Source organism: Talpa occidentalis, unplaced genomic scaffold (assembly GCF_014898055.3).
Source record: "Talpa occidentalis isolate TD23 unplaced genomic scaffold, MPIMG_talOcc4v2.1 talOcc4.6, whole genome shotgun sequence".
In the NCBI taxonomy this organism is placed as follows: Eukaryota; Metazoa; Chordata; class Mammalia; order Eulipotyphla; family Talpidae; genus Talpa; species Talpa occidentalis.
In genome coordinates, this window is record NW_023604972.1 from 87,533,592 (window position 1) to 87,549,968 (window position 16,377).

The window sequence follows — 16,377 nt, forward strand, 5'->3', positions numbered from 1 at the left end:
TTCTTCCCCCCCGCGTAATTTTTCTCTATGGCATTATTACTGTATGATACAGTATGTTCTTGATAAATGTCTCCATAGCATAAGGAAAACTCCATACGGGAAAGATCTTTGTCATTCTATTTCCTCAGTGCCCAGACCTATATTAGGCCCAAAGTATGTGCTTGATAAATATTGTTGCATGACGGGCAAGAGCAACAGAGGAGTCCTGGAAAACCTTTGCACAGCAGCTTCAGGCTTAGCTGTCGCTACTGCAGCAACCTGCACAGTCTTTCATGAAACCTTTTACAAATAACAAAACCAAGCACCTCAGATTCTAGGTAGAAGATTACCTGGCGTCCTACCTTGCGAGAGCGAATGCGATCACTTTTACTGCTTCTTTGTGAAGCAGCTGGAAGAAGGAAGGCGGTTCCCCCCCAACCCCAAGCTGTGGAAGGGCCGCGGTCCGGGAGCTCCCCACTCCGGCCACAGCAGCCCGCAGCAGCCGGAACGTTTCTGCGTCGCCGCTCTGCCCAGCGGAAGGACTTCGGAGGCGTTCTTAGAGCGGCTGGGGCGGGGCTTCCGGTCAGAGCGGCGTCGGGCAGGACGGGTGAGTCCCCGGTTAGGGTTTTGTGCAGAGCTGAGGCGGGGGCCGCCGCTTGGGGTTCTCCGGCAAGGAGGGGACTTCGAGTCGGGTTGCAGGCTGAATGACCTCGTCCTATTTCGTAGGGATGTGAGGGGCCTCGTGGAGGCGGGAGGGCTTTATCCGTCTGGGGAGCTGCACAGAAGCCCCTGGGGAACGACCGTTCTCTAAGCTAGAGCGCCAATTTTGGGAATTGTGGTTCTGGTTTCGAATTTGTGACCGGCCTCCTGCTCTGTGGCCTCGAGAGAGTTACCACCTTTGCGCCTCGAGTTCCACATCTTTAAGGCCGGAACAGCAATCACCCTTGCCTGTTTCACAGCGCTTGGCAGGGTAAGGTGTGAGGAAAAGCTTCATAAATTGCGGTGTTTGGTGCGGATCTTATTTGTTTGCAGGTAGCAGTAAGCTCATGTGATGGGAGTCACACCAACAGTCTTCTAAGGGGGCAAGGGGCTTTTCTGGTTTCGGATTCCCAGAGAAAGAATCAGCAAAATTTTAAGAAGATGAAATATTGAGAAGTCATAGGCCTTGGGTGATGCTGACTCTTGGTCACCAAGTACATCTTTCTCCAGGATGCTTAAATCCTTTAACAGGATAGATTGTAAATATCTACCTTCCCTTAGAACAGCTACTGTTACAGGGGCCTCCATTCTATCCCTGTTATTTGCCTTTCCGGGCAACATCTAGTCCTTGTGTGCAACGAGTCAGAAGACTTCCTGCTCGGAACCTCTCATTTCGTATCTGAGCTTTTAGAGAATTAAAAATAATAAAAACAAAGTGCAGTTTATTGATATGATGGATGGCAATAGCCATGCTTATAAAAATTTGAGCTTTAAAACACTGAACATGTTATTGTGAACCTTTGATTTTTTTACTTTCACAGTTAATACGAAACATAGGAAAATAGAAAAGTTCTATTTAGTTGCTTTATGTCATGTTACCACACTCACTAAACCTGCAAGTTACCAACATAGTTAACTGTTGCAATAGTGCAGATGTTAGAAATGAGCCACTTCTAGTTACTCAGAATCCTAAAGTAAATCACCAGATTTCCAGAAATAAATGAATCTCTCCCAATGATAGGGAGTGGCTTGTTAATTCAGTGAGAGACATACAGAAATTTAACAAATAATCTGATTGTAGAAGTTGCCACAGCAAGCAGAGATGCCTTAAAGCACTCTCCAAATTGTCAATAGATTTTAATTCCACAAGACCTTTTATAGATCAATTTAGATTTTAAAATGTATTTTTCTGTAAAAACTGTATAAATGGAAGATAAAGTCTTGGTTATGATCCTCAACACAAAAAAACTTCTTCTCTGCCCTTGATGGGATTGTTTTGTCCATATGTCCTGTGATCATTTATGGAAGAAGGAAGCTGAGTGAGAGCAGGGAATGGGACAGATACTCCTTTGGGGAGGAGAGAGGTATGATATGATAGGGATGTTCATTTTAATTAATTTTGGCTAATGGGTTCCTCCCAATACTAATTTTATTCCTGGTCATTAAAGGAATGCATGTTCATATTGAAAATATAAAAAATACAGAAGAGAGTAAAAAGCAAAAAACTCAGTCACCCTTGATCCTGTATCCAGATGAAATCATTACTCCTGTTTAATGAATGTCTATATCTTTCTTTATCTTTTAATAGTTGATGTCATAGTATATAGGGTTAATATTGTATCCTTTTAAATATTATATATAGATTTAATATTGTATAATTATGAGTCATAAGCATTTGCCATTTATAAAAGTTAACACATTAATTAAAAAACTTAAGATTTTGAAAAAGTTCACACATACATTGAGGTGAAGAGGTAGTAGAATACTCTCCCCTTATCCTTGGAGGATACATTCCAGGACCTATAGTGGATGCCTGAAACCACTGATAATTCTGAAGTCTGTCTCTATGTGTGTGTGTGTGTGTGTGTGTGTGTATGCACAGAAAGAACACATACATGTACAGAAAGAAGCATAATATATGAAGTATGCATGCGTAAACATGTGCACATACATATAGTGTACGTGCATGTAATGTACATGCATGTAATGTACATACATATAATAATATAATAACTGTAGTTAATCTTCATCTGATAATTCTGAAGTCTGATAATTCTGTCTCTGTGTGTATGTGTATATGTACATAAAGAACACATACATGTACAGAAACCACTGATAATTCTGGTCTGTCTCTATGTATGTGTGTATATATGTACATAAAGAACACATACATGTACAGAAAGAAGCATAATGTATATACAAAGTATACATATGTAAACACATGTGTACATACATATAATGTACATACATATAATAATCAACTGTAGTTAATCTTACTTCATCTATACCCATACCCACTTCCTATCATTCAATGGTCCTATCCTTTGTTGCAGAAAGAAGCATAGTGTGTATATAAAGTATACATATGTATATGTATACTTATTTAATTAGCACATTAAGAGATTAAAATAGAACTGTTATAATAGTATGCTGGATTATAGTCACGTGCTATATAATGTGGTTTCAGTCAATAACATGAACCCTATGTATAGCCTAGGTATGTACTAGGCTATACCATCTAGGTTTATGTGAATACACTCTGATATTTGTACAATGATGGAATTGCCTAATGACATTTCTCAGTAGCCCAGTCATTAAGCAACACATGACTGTAAAAGTTACATAAATGTAGTCTCTCAACATACATTTTATATATTTTTGATCCATGATTGTTTGCAGGTAACTGAAAATGAAGCTGGATAAGTGGTGGCTGGAGTTGGGGGGAGCCTATTGTATAATGAATCAGCATGTATCCATTAGTCCAGCTATAATGACTGTAGCTAATCATACTTCATCCACACCATACCTACTTCCTATAATTCAATGGTCCTATCCTTTGCTACATCTATAATGTTTTTATGTTTTGGTGAAATTATGCTTATATCTGGAATTACCAAATTTGTGCATAAATGTTGATACTCTTTCTTGGGTATGGGAGAGAGATTCATGAGGATTTTGTAAAGTATTAATACTTTTATCCAGCAACAATTGCTGAATTGTGAATTATAAAGAATATGATGAACTTCCATGCTGAGTTTTTGAATAACATATTTTTTACTTTCTTTTCAAATTTGTATGCATTTGGTGACAGACATCCTTAGAAAATTCACAATTTAATGATTTTTACAGGATTTTGAATAATATAATACAATTTGGAAAAAAGATGGATGAAGAACCTGAAAGAACTAAGCGGTGGGAAGGAGGCTATGAAAGAACATGGTAAGTAAGGCATTATTACTCTCTATTTTAGGCATTATTTATTTTTTATAACTTTATTTTTTTTAAGATTTATTTATTTATGCATATAAGAGCTGAGGTGTAGGCCAGAGGTGTAGGGGATGAGAGGATTAACCAGGACAGAGTGTGGAGCAGAACAGGAAGATTGACTGAAATACACTGTTGAGGGGAGCACTGGGTGAAACAGGAGAGGTCTGCTTCGCCATGTGGGTTAGATCCCTGGCTGGGGATCAAACTTATGCTACAGTTGCTGGCAGTAGCTTCATAGTGCTAGACTTGACCCCTTGCACCACCAGGGAGGCCTTATTTTTAAAAATTTTATTAAAATATTTAACACATTTCAGTTCACTGAATTATACAATAATCACCATAAGTCAGTTTTAGATTATTTTCACCACTTCAGTGAGAGCCTTCATTTCCATTTCACGTGAATTCCATTCCTACTTCTAGCCCTAGGAAACCACTAATCTACTACTAATATGTGATCAGTTTTGTCTGTCTTCTTTCCCTTAATACATTGTTTTCAGGGTTCATCCATGTGGTTATACCATGTTTTTTTTTTTAATCCATTCACTAGCTGATGGACATTTAGATTGTTTATAATTATTGGCTCTTGTGAATCGGGTCTCCCTGGTGGCGCAGCAGTTAAGTACTGGGCTGCGAAGATGCCTGCAGCCTCTGCAGCACCGGTTTGATCCCCGGCCGCTGATGAGGGTCCCACATGGCTCGCAGACCTCTCCTGCAGCGCCCACTGCTCCCCCCAGCAGTGTACTTCATCAGTCTGCCTATTCTGCTCCCCGCTCTGGCTCTGGTGAATTCTCTCACCCTCCTGTGCTTCTGACTGTACCCAGTGCTTGTATAAATAAATAAATCTTTAAAAAAAAAAATTATTGGCTCTTGTGAATAATGCAACTGTCGATATTCATGTGCAAATATTTATGTGAACATGCTTTCATTTCTCTTGGGTTTTTGTTTTTAGTTTGTTTTTGTTTTGTTTTTAGTTTATCTTTTCAAACAAATAATTATTGGTTATAGGGAGATACTTAAAGAAGATGAATCAGGATCACTTAAAGCTACCATAGAAGACATTCTCTTTAAAGCAAAGAGAAAAAGGTATGTAAACTTTTTAAAAATTTATTTATTTATGTATACGAGAGCTGGGGTACAGGCCACAGGTGCGGGGGGGTAAGAGAATTCACCAGAGACAAAGTGGGGAACAGAACAGGCAGATTGACCAAAGCACACTGCTAAGGGGAGCAGTGGGTGAGTCAGGAGAGGTCTGCTGCGCAATGTGGTTTGCTCCCTGACTGGCCGGGAATTGAACTCATGCTGAAGTGGCTGCGGATAGCTTCATAGGTTGCGTCTTAACCCTTGTGCCACCAGGGAGGCCCAAGGTATGTAAACTTTTTAAAGTGTGTTACAAAAAGAAAATTATATTATTTTCTGTCCACCTATACCCACTCCTCAGTACTTTATTTCACCTGTGTTTCTGAGAACTGACCTTTTAGCTTTCTGACTAGGGGGAAGGAAGTAGCCATCCAGTGTTTTAGCAGGAACATGGGGCTTCAGGCACTATCCAAAATACCATTTATTATGGGATCCCAGAAATTAATAATTTACCTCACTAAAAAATGCAATTAGTTGAAAAGTTTTATTGATATTTTTTTTTTGGATAGTATAATATATGGTATTCCATTAAAATGTTTGCATAATTTTAACAGAGTATTTGAGCACCATGGACAAGTTCGACTTGGAATGGTATGTTATTTCAGTTTTTCTTTGCTGGCACAGAACTAGTTTGGGTTAGAGAATATTCTGGCTTGATAGAATAAATAATATTAAAATAGCATACCTTTCAAAAGAGTATGTTTTAAAAAATATATAGAATATATGAATATTAAATGAAAAAAATTTAAAAATTTTATTTGAAATTTTTGTTTGAAAGTTGTCCTTATTTTTTCCGGTTTTTTTTTTTTGGTTAGATGCGCCATCTTTATGTGGTAGTAGATGGATCAAGAACAATGGAAGACCAAGATTTAAAGCCAAACAGACTGACATGTACTTTAAAGGTATAGTAAAATCATTATAATTTATGCTAAATGTGAGGAAAGACTCAGAATTCTGAAACTCTTTAAAGAAGGCACTGTTTTTTAAAAGAGTCAATGCAGGGGGCCTCTCTGGTGGTGTGAGGGGTTAAGCACTGCACTATAAGGCAATCTGCAGCCTCTGCAGCATGAGTTCGATACCCGGCCGGCCAGGGAGCAACCCACCCGCTGCTCCCCTCAGCAGTGTATTCAGTCAGTCTGCCTGTTCTGTTCCCCACTCTGTCTCTGGTGGATCCTCTTACCCCCTGCATCTCTGACCTGTACCCCAGCTCTTGTATGCATAAATAAATCAATCTTTAAAAAAAAAAAGAGTCAATACAAACTAGCCAAGTGGAAATGCTACTAAATCATTGAGGGAAATAATACACCAGAATAGCTAATTATTTCTGAGCTTAATTTGTACCCTTCCATCCGAAATCAGAATTTTGCTTTATCAGTTATCTTTTTTCTTTTGAATCTTTATTCCTCTTTGAATTGTAAACACATTTAGATTATTCCTAATTTATCAAAACCATCCTCAGTCATTCTCCTATTTCTGTCTTCATTGCATTTTTTCCTTGTTTAGATCGTTTCTATATGATATGTCTAAATGAATCCATCTTGTTTTTTTTTTAAGATTTATTTATTTATGCATACAAGAACTGGGGCACAGACCAGAGGTGCGGAGGGGTGAGAGGATTCACCAGAGACAGAGTGGGGAACAGAACAGGCAGATCTTCTGAAATACATTCTGAGAGGAGCAGCGGGCAAGACAGGAGAGGTCTGCCGCGCCATGTGGAGCGCCCCCCCCCCCCCCACGGGGGATCAAACTGTGGCTGCAGTGGTTGTGGACACAGTGCTGTGTCCCAACCCCCTGCACCCAGGGAGGCCCCTAAATGAATCCATCTTTTAAGGGCTAGCTCAAACCTATCTCATTGTTTGCCATTTCAAATTAAAATTTATATTATATATTATAAAATTTATATAATATTTAGTATATAATATTTTTATTCATTTAGGTACTTTAAAGTGCATTGTTTTCACTTATTTAATATATTTGTTACTAAACATTTTCTGAAAATCTGTAAGCTTAAAAATCATGATAAGCTGTACTTGATATGTATGTTTCACAAAACCTGTTCTCTGTAGTTGTTATTTTGCCTTTATCAAGTATTTCCTTTTTTAACAAAAAACATTTTATTGAAGTAACATTATATAGTATCATAATTTGATACCTGTATATACTACATTATTATCTCCATCAAAAATCTAGTTTCCATCTACCACAGTACTGTTAACTCCCTTTACCTGATTTACTCCCCTCCCCCACAAATAGTAACCACTAGTTTGTTCTCATACTCTCAGAATCTGTTTTGTTTGCTATTTTTTTGTTTCTTTATCTTCTACATGAATGATTAATTTTAAGATTTATTAATTTAAGATCAATTTAAGATTAATTTTTATTTAATTTTAAGATTAATTTTAAGATTAATTAATTTTAATCATACATTGTTTCCTTTTTGTGTTCTTTGAACAGTTGTTGGAATACTTTGTAGAGGAATATTTTGATCAAAATCCTATCAGTCAGGTATGTGTATAAGTAATGGAATTCAGAATTAGATTCCTGATATTACTACTGAATGTAATTTATTTTTAAAACATTGGCATGTATTCTGTGAATTATTATGTGATCCAGATGTGTATCTGTTTCCTGTACTCTTATCAATGAAAATTAAGATAACACTAAAAGTTAAATAGTATGAACTCATAGATAAATTTGTCAAAAGTATCATGAGGAAGTTTCACACCTTATGTGTTCTTTCTGTAATTAGTAATTTAATTATGTGCATTCTTATTAAGAAATAATTTGTAAAATTAATAATCATTTTTGTTTTTATTTTGAGATTGGAATAATTGTAACAAAGAGTAAAAGAGCTGAAAAGATGACAGAACTCTCAGGTATGCATGAAATTACCTTTATAGAACTCATGGGCTTTGGCTTCATTTACCCAACCTTGTAACCCTATTCATAAGGTTGCCTATTAGGATGAAACTTTCCTATATGCTATCTAGGTGAAACACCTAATAAATCCTCCATTAAATTCTTGATATCAAAGTAAACTGTTTTAAATTGAGTTCTGCACAATGAGGAATATTATCACTATAGAGGTAGATGTGTTTAAGATCTGTACATTCTTACATTGCAAGTATTAAGATAAAATTACTGTAACCATTAAGAAATTCACTTAATCTTAAAATTAATTTTTTAAAGTTAAATTTCTCTACTATAAAGAGGAAAGAATATAAAAATTGAATTGTAGTTACTGTTACCTTTTGCTTGCATAATATGCTTAACTTTAATTTTATCCTCTTAAAAGATAGTAATGGTAGATTTTGTTTGCTTTAGTATTTGTACTGTTACAAATTTACAATATTAATTCTACTTTATTTTCTGTGAAATACTCTGTCCCTTAAATGTGATTATCAATCTTTCATCCTCATGAATTCACATAAAGGAAGTGACATACTTTCATCATTAATTCTTTTTCATTATGGTGAAAAGGAATGAAATGTATGTTAGCATAGAGTGATCCAAGAAACTCAGTTGCAAGTAACAAGAAAAAAATCACACACTAGCTTAAGTGTAAAAGGGAAATTATTGACTCATGTTTAAAGGTGAGCTGATTATACATATAGTTATTTCCAGTGGTCTTGACTCTGTCTCTTATTTTATTCTCTGATAGGTTTTCTTTGAGGTGAAAAGCTGTGTAATAGCCCCAACTCTCGGATGGATAGTTTCAGTACAAGTCCCAAAGAGGACTTTTCTTTCTTTTTTTTTTTTTAAGAGGACTTGTCTTGATCCTGCTCATGACCTGCCCATCTATGAACAGTTAAAGTGTCTAGGGGAATAAAGAATTTCGTTGGTAGGCCTAAGCTGCCTAAGCCTGGAGCTTAGGTGAACTCCACCTTAACTACATGACCTAAGCTGAATTGTTATATGTTGGGGTAAGGATGGTTCCCCCAAGGGAAGGATGTGGGGCCAACCCTCCTCCCCAATTATAGTAGTTTTCCATGAGTGCCAGGGAATTCATATATACGCATAGAGATGAAAAATCTTCAGAATCTTGAGATGGCCTCTTTAGTCACACTCTTTTTCTCTGATCATAATTACTACACCAAACTTTTTTGCCTAAGCTGACACCACAGTGGGAGATTTAAAAAAAAATTTATGATATAGTAGAAGGAAAATTAGATAGAGGGACATGAAATTAGGTTTAAGTATTTATCCTATCATAGACCTATATCTTTGGGGAAAACATTCAACTTAGTAGGTTTTTTCTCACTTATGAAGTGGGGGATTTGAACTTAAGTACTTTTCATCTCTAAAATGTTATGAGTCCAGAAACTTGCGATATGTATTAGTTGTGGCAAGTGGTTAATGTTTTAATACTTATTCAGATAAATATGATAAATTCAGACTCCAAGTAGATGAATGAACAAAGAAGACAGTTACTTTATATTAGAAGAAAAAGAGGAACTAAATAACTATTTAAAAAGAAACTTTATCTAAGTAAGTGATTAAAAGTAAATACAAACCATTCAACAATATTTTATTATTTTATATATCTTAGGTGAGCAAAATGAAATTTCAAAAGTAATATAGCCCATAGAGAAACTGGTATTTATAAGTGCCCATGGTCTGGTTAATTAGTTTAACTTTTTTTTTTTAAAGAGCCATAAAAATGGTTATTCCTTAGAATGATACTTAGGAAATGCTGTAAAAGAGGAAAAGCCATATTCTACAAATACTTTTTGTGGTAGTATGTACAATAGTAATAAATCAGAAATAACTTAAATGTTCAACAGTATGGGAGTATTTTCATGAATTATAAGATAAAATCAATTTAATGGTATTTTGATTATCATTAATATGAAGACAGTATCGAAATAGGAGAAAAGGTCTGAAGAATACCAATATCATTGACTTTCGGATTCATTTATTAGATACTTTATTTTATGACCCGTCAAGAAGGAAACACTTAGCAGTTAAACCTTAATACAAAATCGGGCCTCCCCGGTGGCGCAGCGGTTGAGCGCTGGGTTGCGAAGCTGCCCGCGGCCTCTGCGGCGCCGGTTCAATCCCCGGCTGCTCCCCGGCCACCGGAGGAGGATCCCACATGGTGCGCAGACCTCTCCTGCCACCCGCTGCTCCCCTCAGCAGTGTACTTCAGCCCTTCTGCCTGCTCTGCTCCCCGCTCTGGCTCTGGTGAATTCTCTCACCCTCCCGCGCTTCTGACTGTACCCAGTGCATGTATAAACAAAACAAACAAATATAATAAATAAATAAATAAAAACATGCCTCTATTAAAAAAAAAAAAAAAAAAAAAAAAACCTTAATACAAAATCAACTCTTAAAGTATTTGTCAGTTTCTGTTTTTTTTTCACTTACATTGTGTGAAATGAGTTAGATAATATTTTCACGTATTATTTTATAATCAAAGATAACACAGCTGTGTCTATTTATGGAAATCTTCCTTTCTTAGGTTTTATAAAGCTTTTGCTTTTTCTCCCAGAAGACAAATAATGGAATTGCAAGCATTCTTCCATCACTGAATTTTTGCTCCACTAATAACAAATTTATACCTCGTGCTCACTTCGGTAGCACATATACTAAAACAAATTTATACCTCACTGGTCTGTCCTTCTACTTAAAAATATGACCTTTTGTATTAATAACCTTTCCGAAAACACTTTAAATTGTAGTTAAACTCAACATGAATAGCATGATGTACATAGTGCAGTTGAAGCAACCATCAGTAGCCTTCATAGATTCGTACTGGAGCTGTGTCACAGGGAGCTGACAATAATTGAAAGACACATGATTTCAGAGCTATTAAAATGTGAAAATGTATTAACCTTAACAATAATGAAATAGGGAAATAGTAAAAAAGTTATATACTCTAGGTTAATATTTAAAATGCACACTAAAGAATAAAAAAAATTATTGGTATTCTATTTTTCAGTATGAAGTGAGACTTTATATAATAAACATTTCAGATAAAAGTACAACTTGTCAAAAATAGAAATTGAAGTGTTCTGTTCTTTAACATCATAGAATCTGTAAGTTTTGGGAAAGCGTTAATTTCCATAATGTATTTATAAGCTTTTATTGAAAGTAAAAGTTTAAAAGATTATCCCATTTCTATATTAGGAAACCCAAGGAAACATGTAACATCTTTGAAGAAAGCTGTAGATATGACCTGCAATGGAGAACCATCTCTTTATAACTCCTTAAGTATGGCTATGCAAACTCTAAAGTTAGTATTCTCTATTTATTATTTATAATTGATTTCATAGTTTTTGAATGAGTTGAAATCATGATCTTAACACATATCTTCATAAAGCCAGCTATACTGATCATTAATAGAAATATATACTATCATTTATGCCGTTTAGTATAGTGTTGATTAGTAATTTTTTTTTTAAGATTTATTTTTATTTGTTTATGCATACAAGAACTTGGGTATAGGCCAGAGGTGTGGGGGGTGAGAGGATTCACCACAGACAGAGTGGGGAGTCTGAAATATACTGTTAAGGGGAGCAGCAGGCGAGACAGGAGAGGTCTGCTGTGCCTTGTGGCTTAACTTCCTGGCAGGGGATCAAACTCATGCCACAGTGGCTGGCAATAGCTTCATAGTGCTGAGACTTAACCCCTGCGCCACCAGGGAGGCCCCTGATCAGTAATTTTATTGTAGTTAGTAAGGTATATCCTTAATGGTTTTAGAAAAATATAATTAAAACTATAGCAATATTTAGGGCCTCACTGATGGTGCAAGGGGTTAAGTCGCAGCACTGTGAAACTATCAGCAGCCACTGCAGCACGAGTTCAATCCCTGACAGGGAGGTGACCCACATGGGTGCAGCAGATCTCTCCTGTCTCGCCCATTACTCCCCTCAGCAGTGTATTTCAGTAGATCTGCCCACTCTGTCTCTGGTGAATCCTCTTACCCCCACACCTCTGGCCTATACCCAGCTCTTGTATGCAAAAAGTAAATCTTTAAAAAAAAAAAAAAACAACTATAGCAATATTTACAATGCAAAAAATAAGTTAAAAGATATTTTTTTGAAAATTAATTATATCTGGAACTTAGTGTGGTATGATATTGTGACTTTGTTGTTCAGTTATTGACTTTTAAAACTTGTTTTGTAATATATCTGTAAATTAATAGCATAGTTTTGTAGCAACTATGTGGACTATAGCTAAGACCCCTAAAGAAATACTTAATATAGTTAAAGGTAATATATCTTATCCCTGGGTAGTCTGTTCTCAGATTTTTATATCTTTATATAATAATATTTTTCTAGTTTTGAAGCAGACAAGAAGGTTAACACATATAACAAAGGTAGGCACAATAGCAGCATCTACAAGTGGAAACTGAGAACTTCACAATGAAGATATTAGCAGAGAAACTATAAATAGCCGATAAAATCGCTCCAAAAAGCTTAGAAATCTCTGTTTAGTAAAAAGGAAAACATCTCATCAAATTTTAAGGTTCCATAAGACATCATTTAACGAAATGGTACACAAAAAGTAATGTTTATGATTGTTATGACTCTGAATCACCATGAGGTTTAATTATAGTCTTCAAGAAATAGGTTACTATTGTCAAGTCACATGTATATACCTTAAAGTTGATCTATTTGGTATTGTCATAGTTCCAATATACAGTTTAGACTTTGAAACAAATCTAGAACGTGAGGTTCATGATGTGAAGAACCTTCTCAGTTTTGTTTATCACTATCCCAAGAATTTAAGAGTACTCAATAAATATTTATGAAATGAATTAAAGAATTTTTAAAATGAGCAGTTTTAGAAAATGTACATGAAGGTCTTTATACTTACAATTCATTCCTTTGTGTTGTTGAAACAGATGAGATATTCTATAGTCTAATTGTATAAACATGTGTATTATTATTTCTGGATAAACTTTTCATTAGTGTAATTTGTTTTACCTAATTGAAGCATATTTTATATATCTTTCCTTAGACACATGCCTGGACATACAAGTAGAGAAGTTCTAATCATCTTTAGTAGCCTCACAACTTGTGATCCATCTAATATCTATGATTTAATCAAGGTAGAGCCAATAATTTCTTTTTTTTTTAAATATTTATTTATTTATTTATACAAGCAATGGGTACAGTCAGAGACACGGGAGGGTGAGAGAATTCACCAGGGCCAGAGCGGAGAGTGGAACAGGCAGAGTGACAAAGTACACTGCTGAGGGGAGCAGTGGGCGGCAGGAGAGGTCTGCGCACCATGTGGGACCCTGGCCCGGTGGCCAGGGATTGAACAGGTGCTGCAGAGGCTGCGGGCAGCTTCGCAACCCAGCTCTCAACCGCTGTGCCACCGCGGAGGCCTGAGCCAATAATTTCTTTATGATCAAATTTATTTTTTTATTTTTTTTTTTTAAATAATAAATTTTATTGTTATATTCCCCATACAATTGCAGCCCCCCCATTCTGACCCCAATCCCTCCCCTCCCGCCCCCGCCCCCAAAAAAGTGTCTCTGGTTCATAGTTTTTTGTTGATTTTGATTTTCACTTTCTTAAAGTTATTCATTTTCCTGGTCCCTTATTTAAGTTTTCTAGATTCCTGTTATGAGTGAGACCATCCGGTATTTTTCTTTTTCTTTTTGGCTTATTTCGCTGAGCATGATCCCTTCCAGCGCCATCCATGTTGCTGCAAATTGCATGTGTTTATCTTTTTTGAATGCTGAGTAATATTCCATGGTATATATGTACCACATCTTCTTGATCCAGTCATCTATTTTTGGGCATTTGGGTTGTTTCCAAAGCTTAGCTATTGTAAACAGTGCTGCTATAAACATAGGGGTGCAGGTGCTCTTTGGAATTGATGTTTCTGTGTCTTTTGGGTAAATACCTAGGAGTGGAATTGCTGGATCATATGGAAGTTCTATGTTTAGTAGGTCCAGAAATCTCCACACAGCTTTCCATAGTGGTTGGACCAGTTTGCACTCCCACCAACAATGCAGAAGAGTTCCTTTTTCTCCACACCCTCGCCAACATTTGTTGTTGCTAGTTTTTTTAATATGTGCCATTCTCACTGGTGTAAGATGGTATCTCATGGTAGTTTTGATTTGCATTTCCCTGATGACAAATGATGTTGAACATTTTTTCATATGCCTGTTGGCCATTTGCATTTCCTCTTCAGAGAAGTTTCTTTTTAGCTCTTCTGCCCATTTTTTGACTGGATTATTTTCTTTGTTGTTGTTGAGTCTCGTCAGCTCTTTGCAGATTTTTGTGATCAGTCCTTTATCATTAGTGTTGGGTGCAAAAATGTTCTCCCAGTTGGTGGGGTTTCTCTTTGTTTTTGTTATTGTCTCTTTTGCTGTGCAGAAGCTCTTTAATTTGATGTAGTCCCAGCTGTTTATCTTTGCCTTCACTATCACTGCTTTGGGTGATGTGTCTGTAAAGATGTCTTTGATGTGCAAATCACGTAGTGTTTCGCCTATATTTCCTTCTATATATTTTATGGTTTCAGGTCTTATGTCTAGTTCTTTAATCCATTTTGAGTTGATTTTTGTGTATGGTGTGAGGTAGTGGTCAAGCTTCATTCTTTTGCATGTAGCGACCCAGTTTTCCCAGCACCATTTATTGAACAAACTTTCTTTGCTCCAATGCATAGTCTTTGCTCCTTTGTCAAAGATTAGTTGACCATAAATCTGTGGGTTTATTTCTGGATTTTCTATTCGATTCCATTGGTCTGTATGTCTGTTCTTGTTCCAATACCATGCAGTTTTGATGATTATGGCTTTGTAGTATAGTTTGAAGTCTGGGAGTGTGATGCCTCCATTCCCTTCTTTTTTTTTCAGGAGAGCTTTGGCTATTCGGGGTTTTTTGTGATTCCATATGAATTTCATCAATACTTGTTCTATTTCTTTGAAGAATGACATTGAAATTTTGATTGGAATAACATTGAATCTGTATATTGCTTTTGGAAGGATGGCCATTTTAATAATGTTTATTCTTTTATTTTAATAATGTTTATTCTTCCAATCCATGAGCAGGGGATGTCTTTCCATTTCTTTGTGTCTTCTTCTATTTCTTTTAACAGTGTTTTATAGTTTTCTTTGTATAGGTCCTTTACCTCTTTTGTTAGATTTATTCCCAAATATTTGATTTTTTTTGTTTCAATAACAAAAGGGATTTTTTTTTTATTTCTTCTTCTTCAGATTTATTGTTTGTGTATAGGAAGGCTACTGACTTTTGCGTGTTGATTTTGTATCCTGCCACTTTACTGAACTGACTGATGAGTTGAATTAGTTTTTCTGTGGAGTTTTTGGGGTTCTCTATGTATAATATCATATCATCTGCAAATAGTGATAGTTTGACTTCTTCTTTTCCTATTTGGATTCCTTGGATGTCTTTCTCTTGTCTTATTGCTCTGGCTAGGACTTCCAGTATTATATTGAAAAGCAGTGGTGAGAGTGGGCATCCTTGTCTTGTTCCAGATCTTTATGATCAAATTTAAAGTTAAGTTACAACTTTAAAGAAAATTATGTAGTAGGTTTCTTTCAAGATTTGTTTTTATTTATTTATGCATACAAGAACTGGGTTGTGGGCCAAAGGTATAGGGCAGGGGTGGTGGTTGAAAGGATTCACCAGAGACAGAGTGGGGAGCAGAACAGCTGGATTTACTGAAATATACTGCTGAGGGGAGCAGCAAGTGAGGCAGGTGAGGTCTGCTGTGCCATGCGGTTTAGTTCCCTAGCCTGGGATCGAACTCATGCTGCAGTGGCTGGTGATAGCTTGATAGTACTGAGACTTAACCCCTGTGCTACTAGGGAGGTCTTGGGTCTTTTTTTTTTTTTTATGATTTATTTATCTATTTATTTATATTTGTATTTGTGTAGAAGAGCTGGCATATAGGCCAGAGGTGCAGGGGGTGAGAGGATTTACCAGACAGAGTGGGGAGTGGAACAGGTGGATTTACTGAAATACACTGCTAAGAGGAGCATCAGGTAAAACAGGAGAGGTCTGCTGCAGCACATGTAGGTTAGCACCTGGCCCGGGATGAAACTCAGGCCATAGTGGTGACAGCACTGAGGCTTAACCCCCTAGGCCACCCGGGAGGCCCTTGTTGTGGAATTTTACTGGTTTGCAGGACGTTCTGTTACTCAAACACACTAGTTTTTCAATTCTTTTTTTCTTCCCCTAAAACCCACCATACACTTGGATTTTATGAAGACTTTAAAGGCAGCTAAAATTAGAGTGTCTGTTATTGGATTGTCTGCAGAGGTTCGGGTTTGCACTGTACTGGCTCGTGAAACTGGTGGTATGTATCTAGAATCTT

The 16,377-nt window shown here is 36.4% G+C and overlaps 1 protein-coding gene across 3 annotated transcripts in view; it reads left to right on the forward strand.

The window, feature by feature from the left end:
- The first annotated feature begins 554 nt into the window (after positions 1 to 554).
- The window catches only part of GTF2H2C (GTF2H2 family member C), a 34,410-nt gene continuing 18,587 nt past the window's right edge, over positions 555 to 16,377 (forward strand). For 2 of the 3 annotated variants that reach the window (XM_054688459.1, XM_037530764.2), the window contains exons 1-10: positions 555 to 586; positions 3,808 to 3,897; positions 4,951 to 5,028; positions 5,637 to 5,673; positions 5,898 to 5,984; positions 7,537 to 7,587; positions 7,904 to 7,958; positions 11,212 to 11,317; positions 13,048 to 13,138; positions 16,272 to 16,359. In XM_054688459.1, the coding sequence (XP_054544434.1) occupies positions 3,842 to 3,897; positions 4,951 to 5,028; positions 5,637 to 5,673; positions 5,898 to 5,984; positions 7,537 to 7,587; positions 7,904 to 7,958; positions 11,212 to 11,317; positions 13,048 to 13,138; positions 16,272 to 16,359 (649 nt within the window). In that variant the 5' untranslated portion in view covers positions 555 to 586; positions 3,808 to 3,841. The other variant, XM_054688460.1, reaches the window with a different exon arrangement.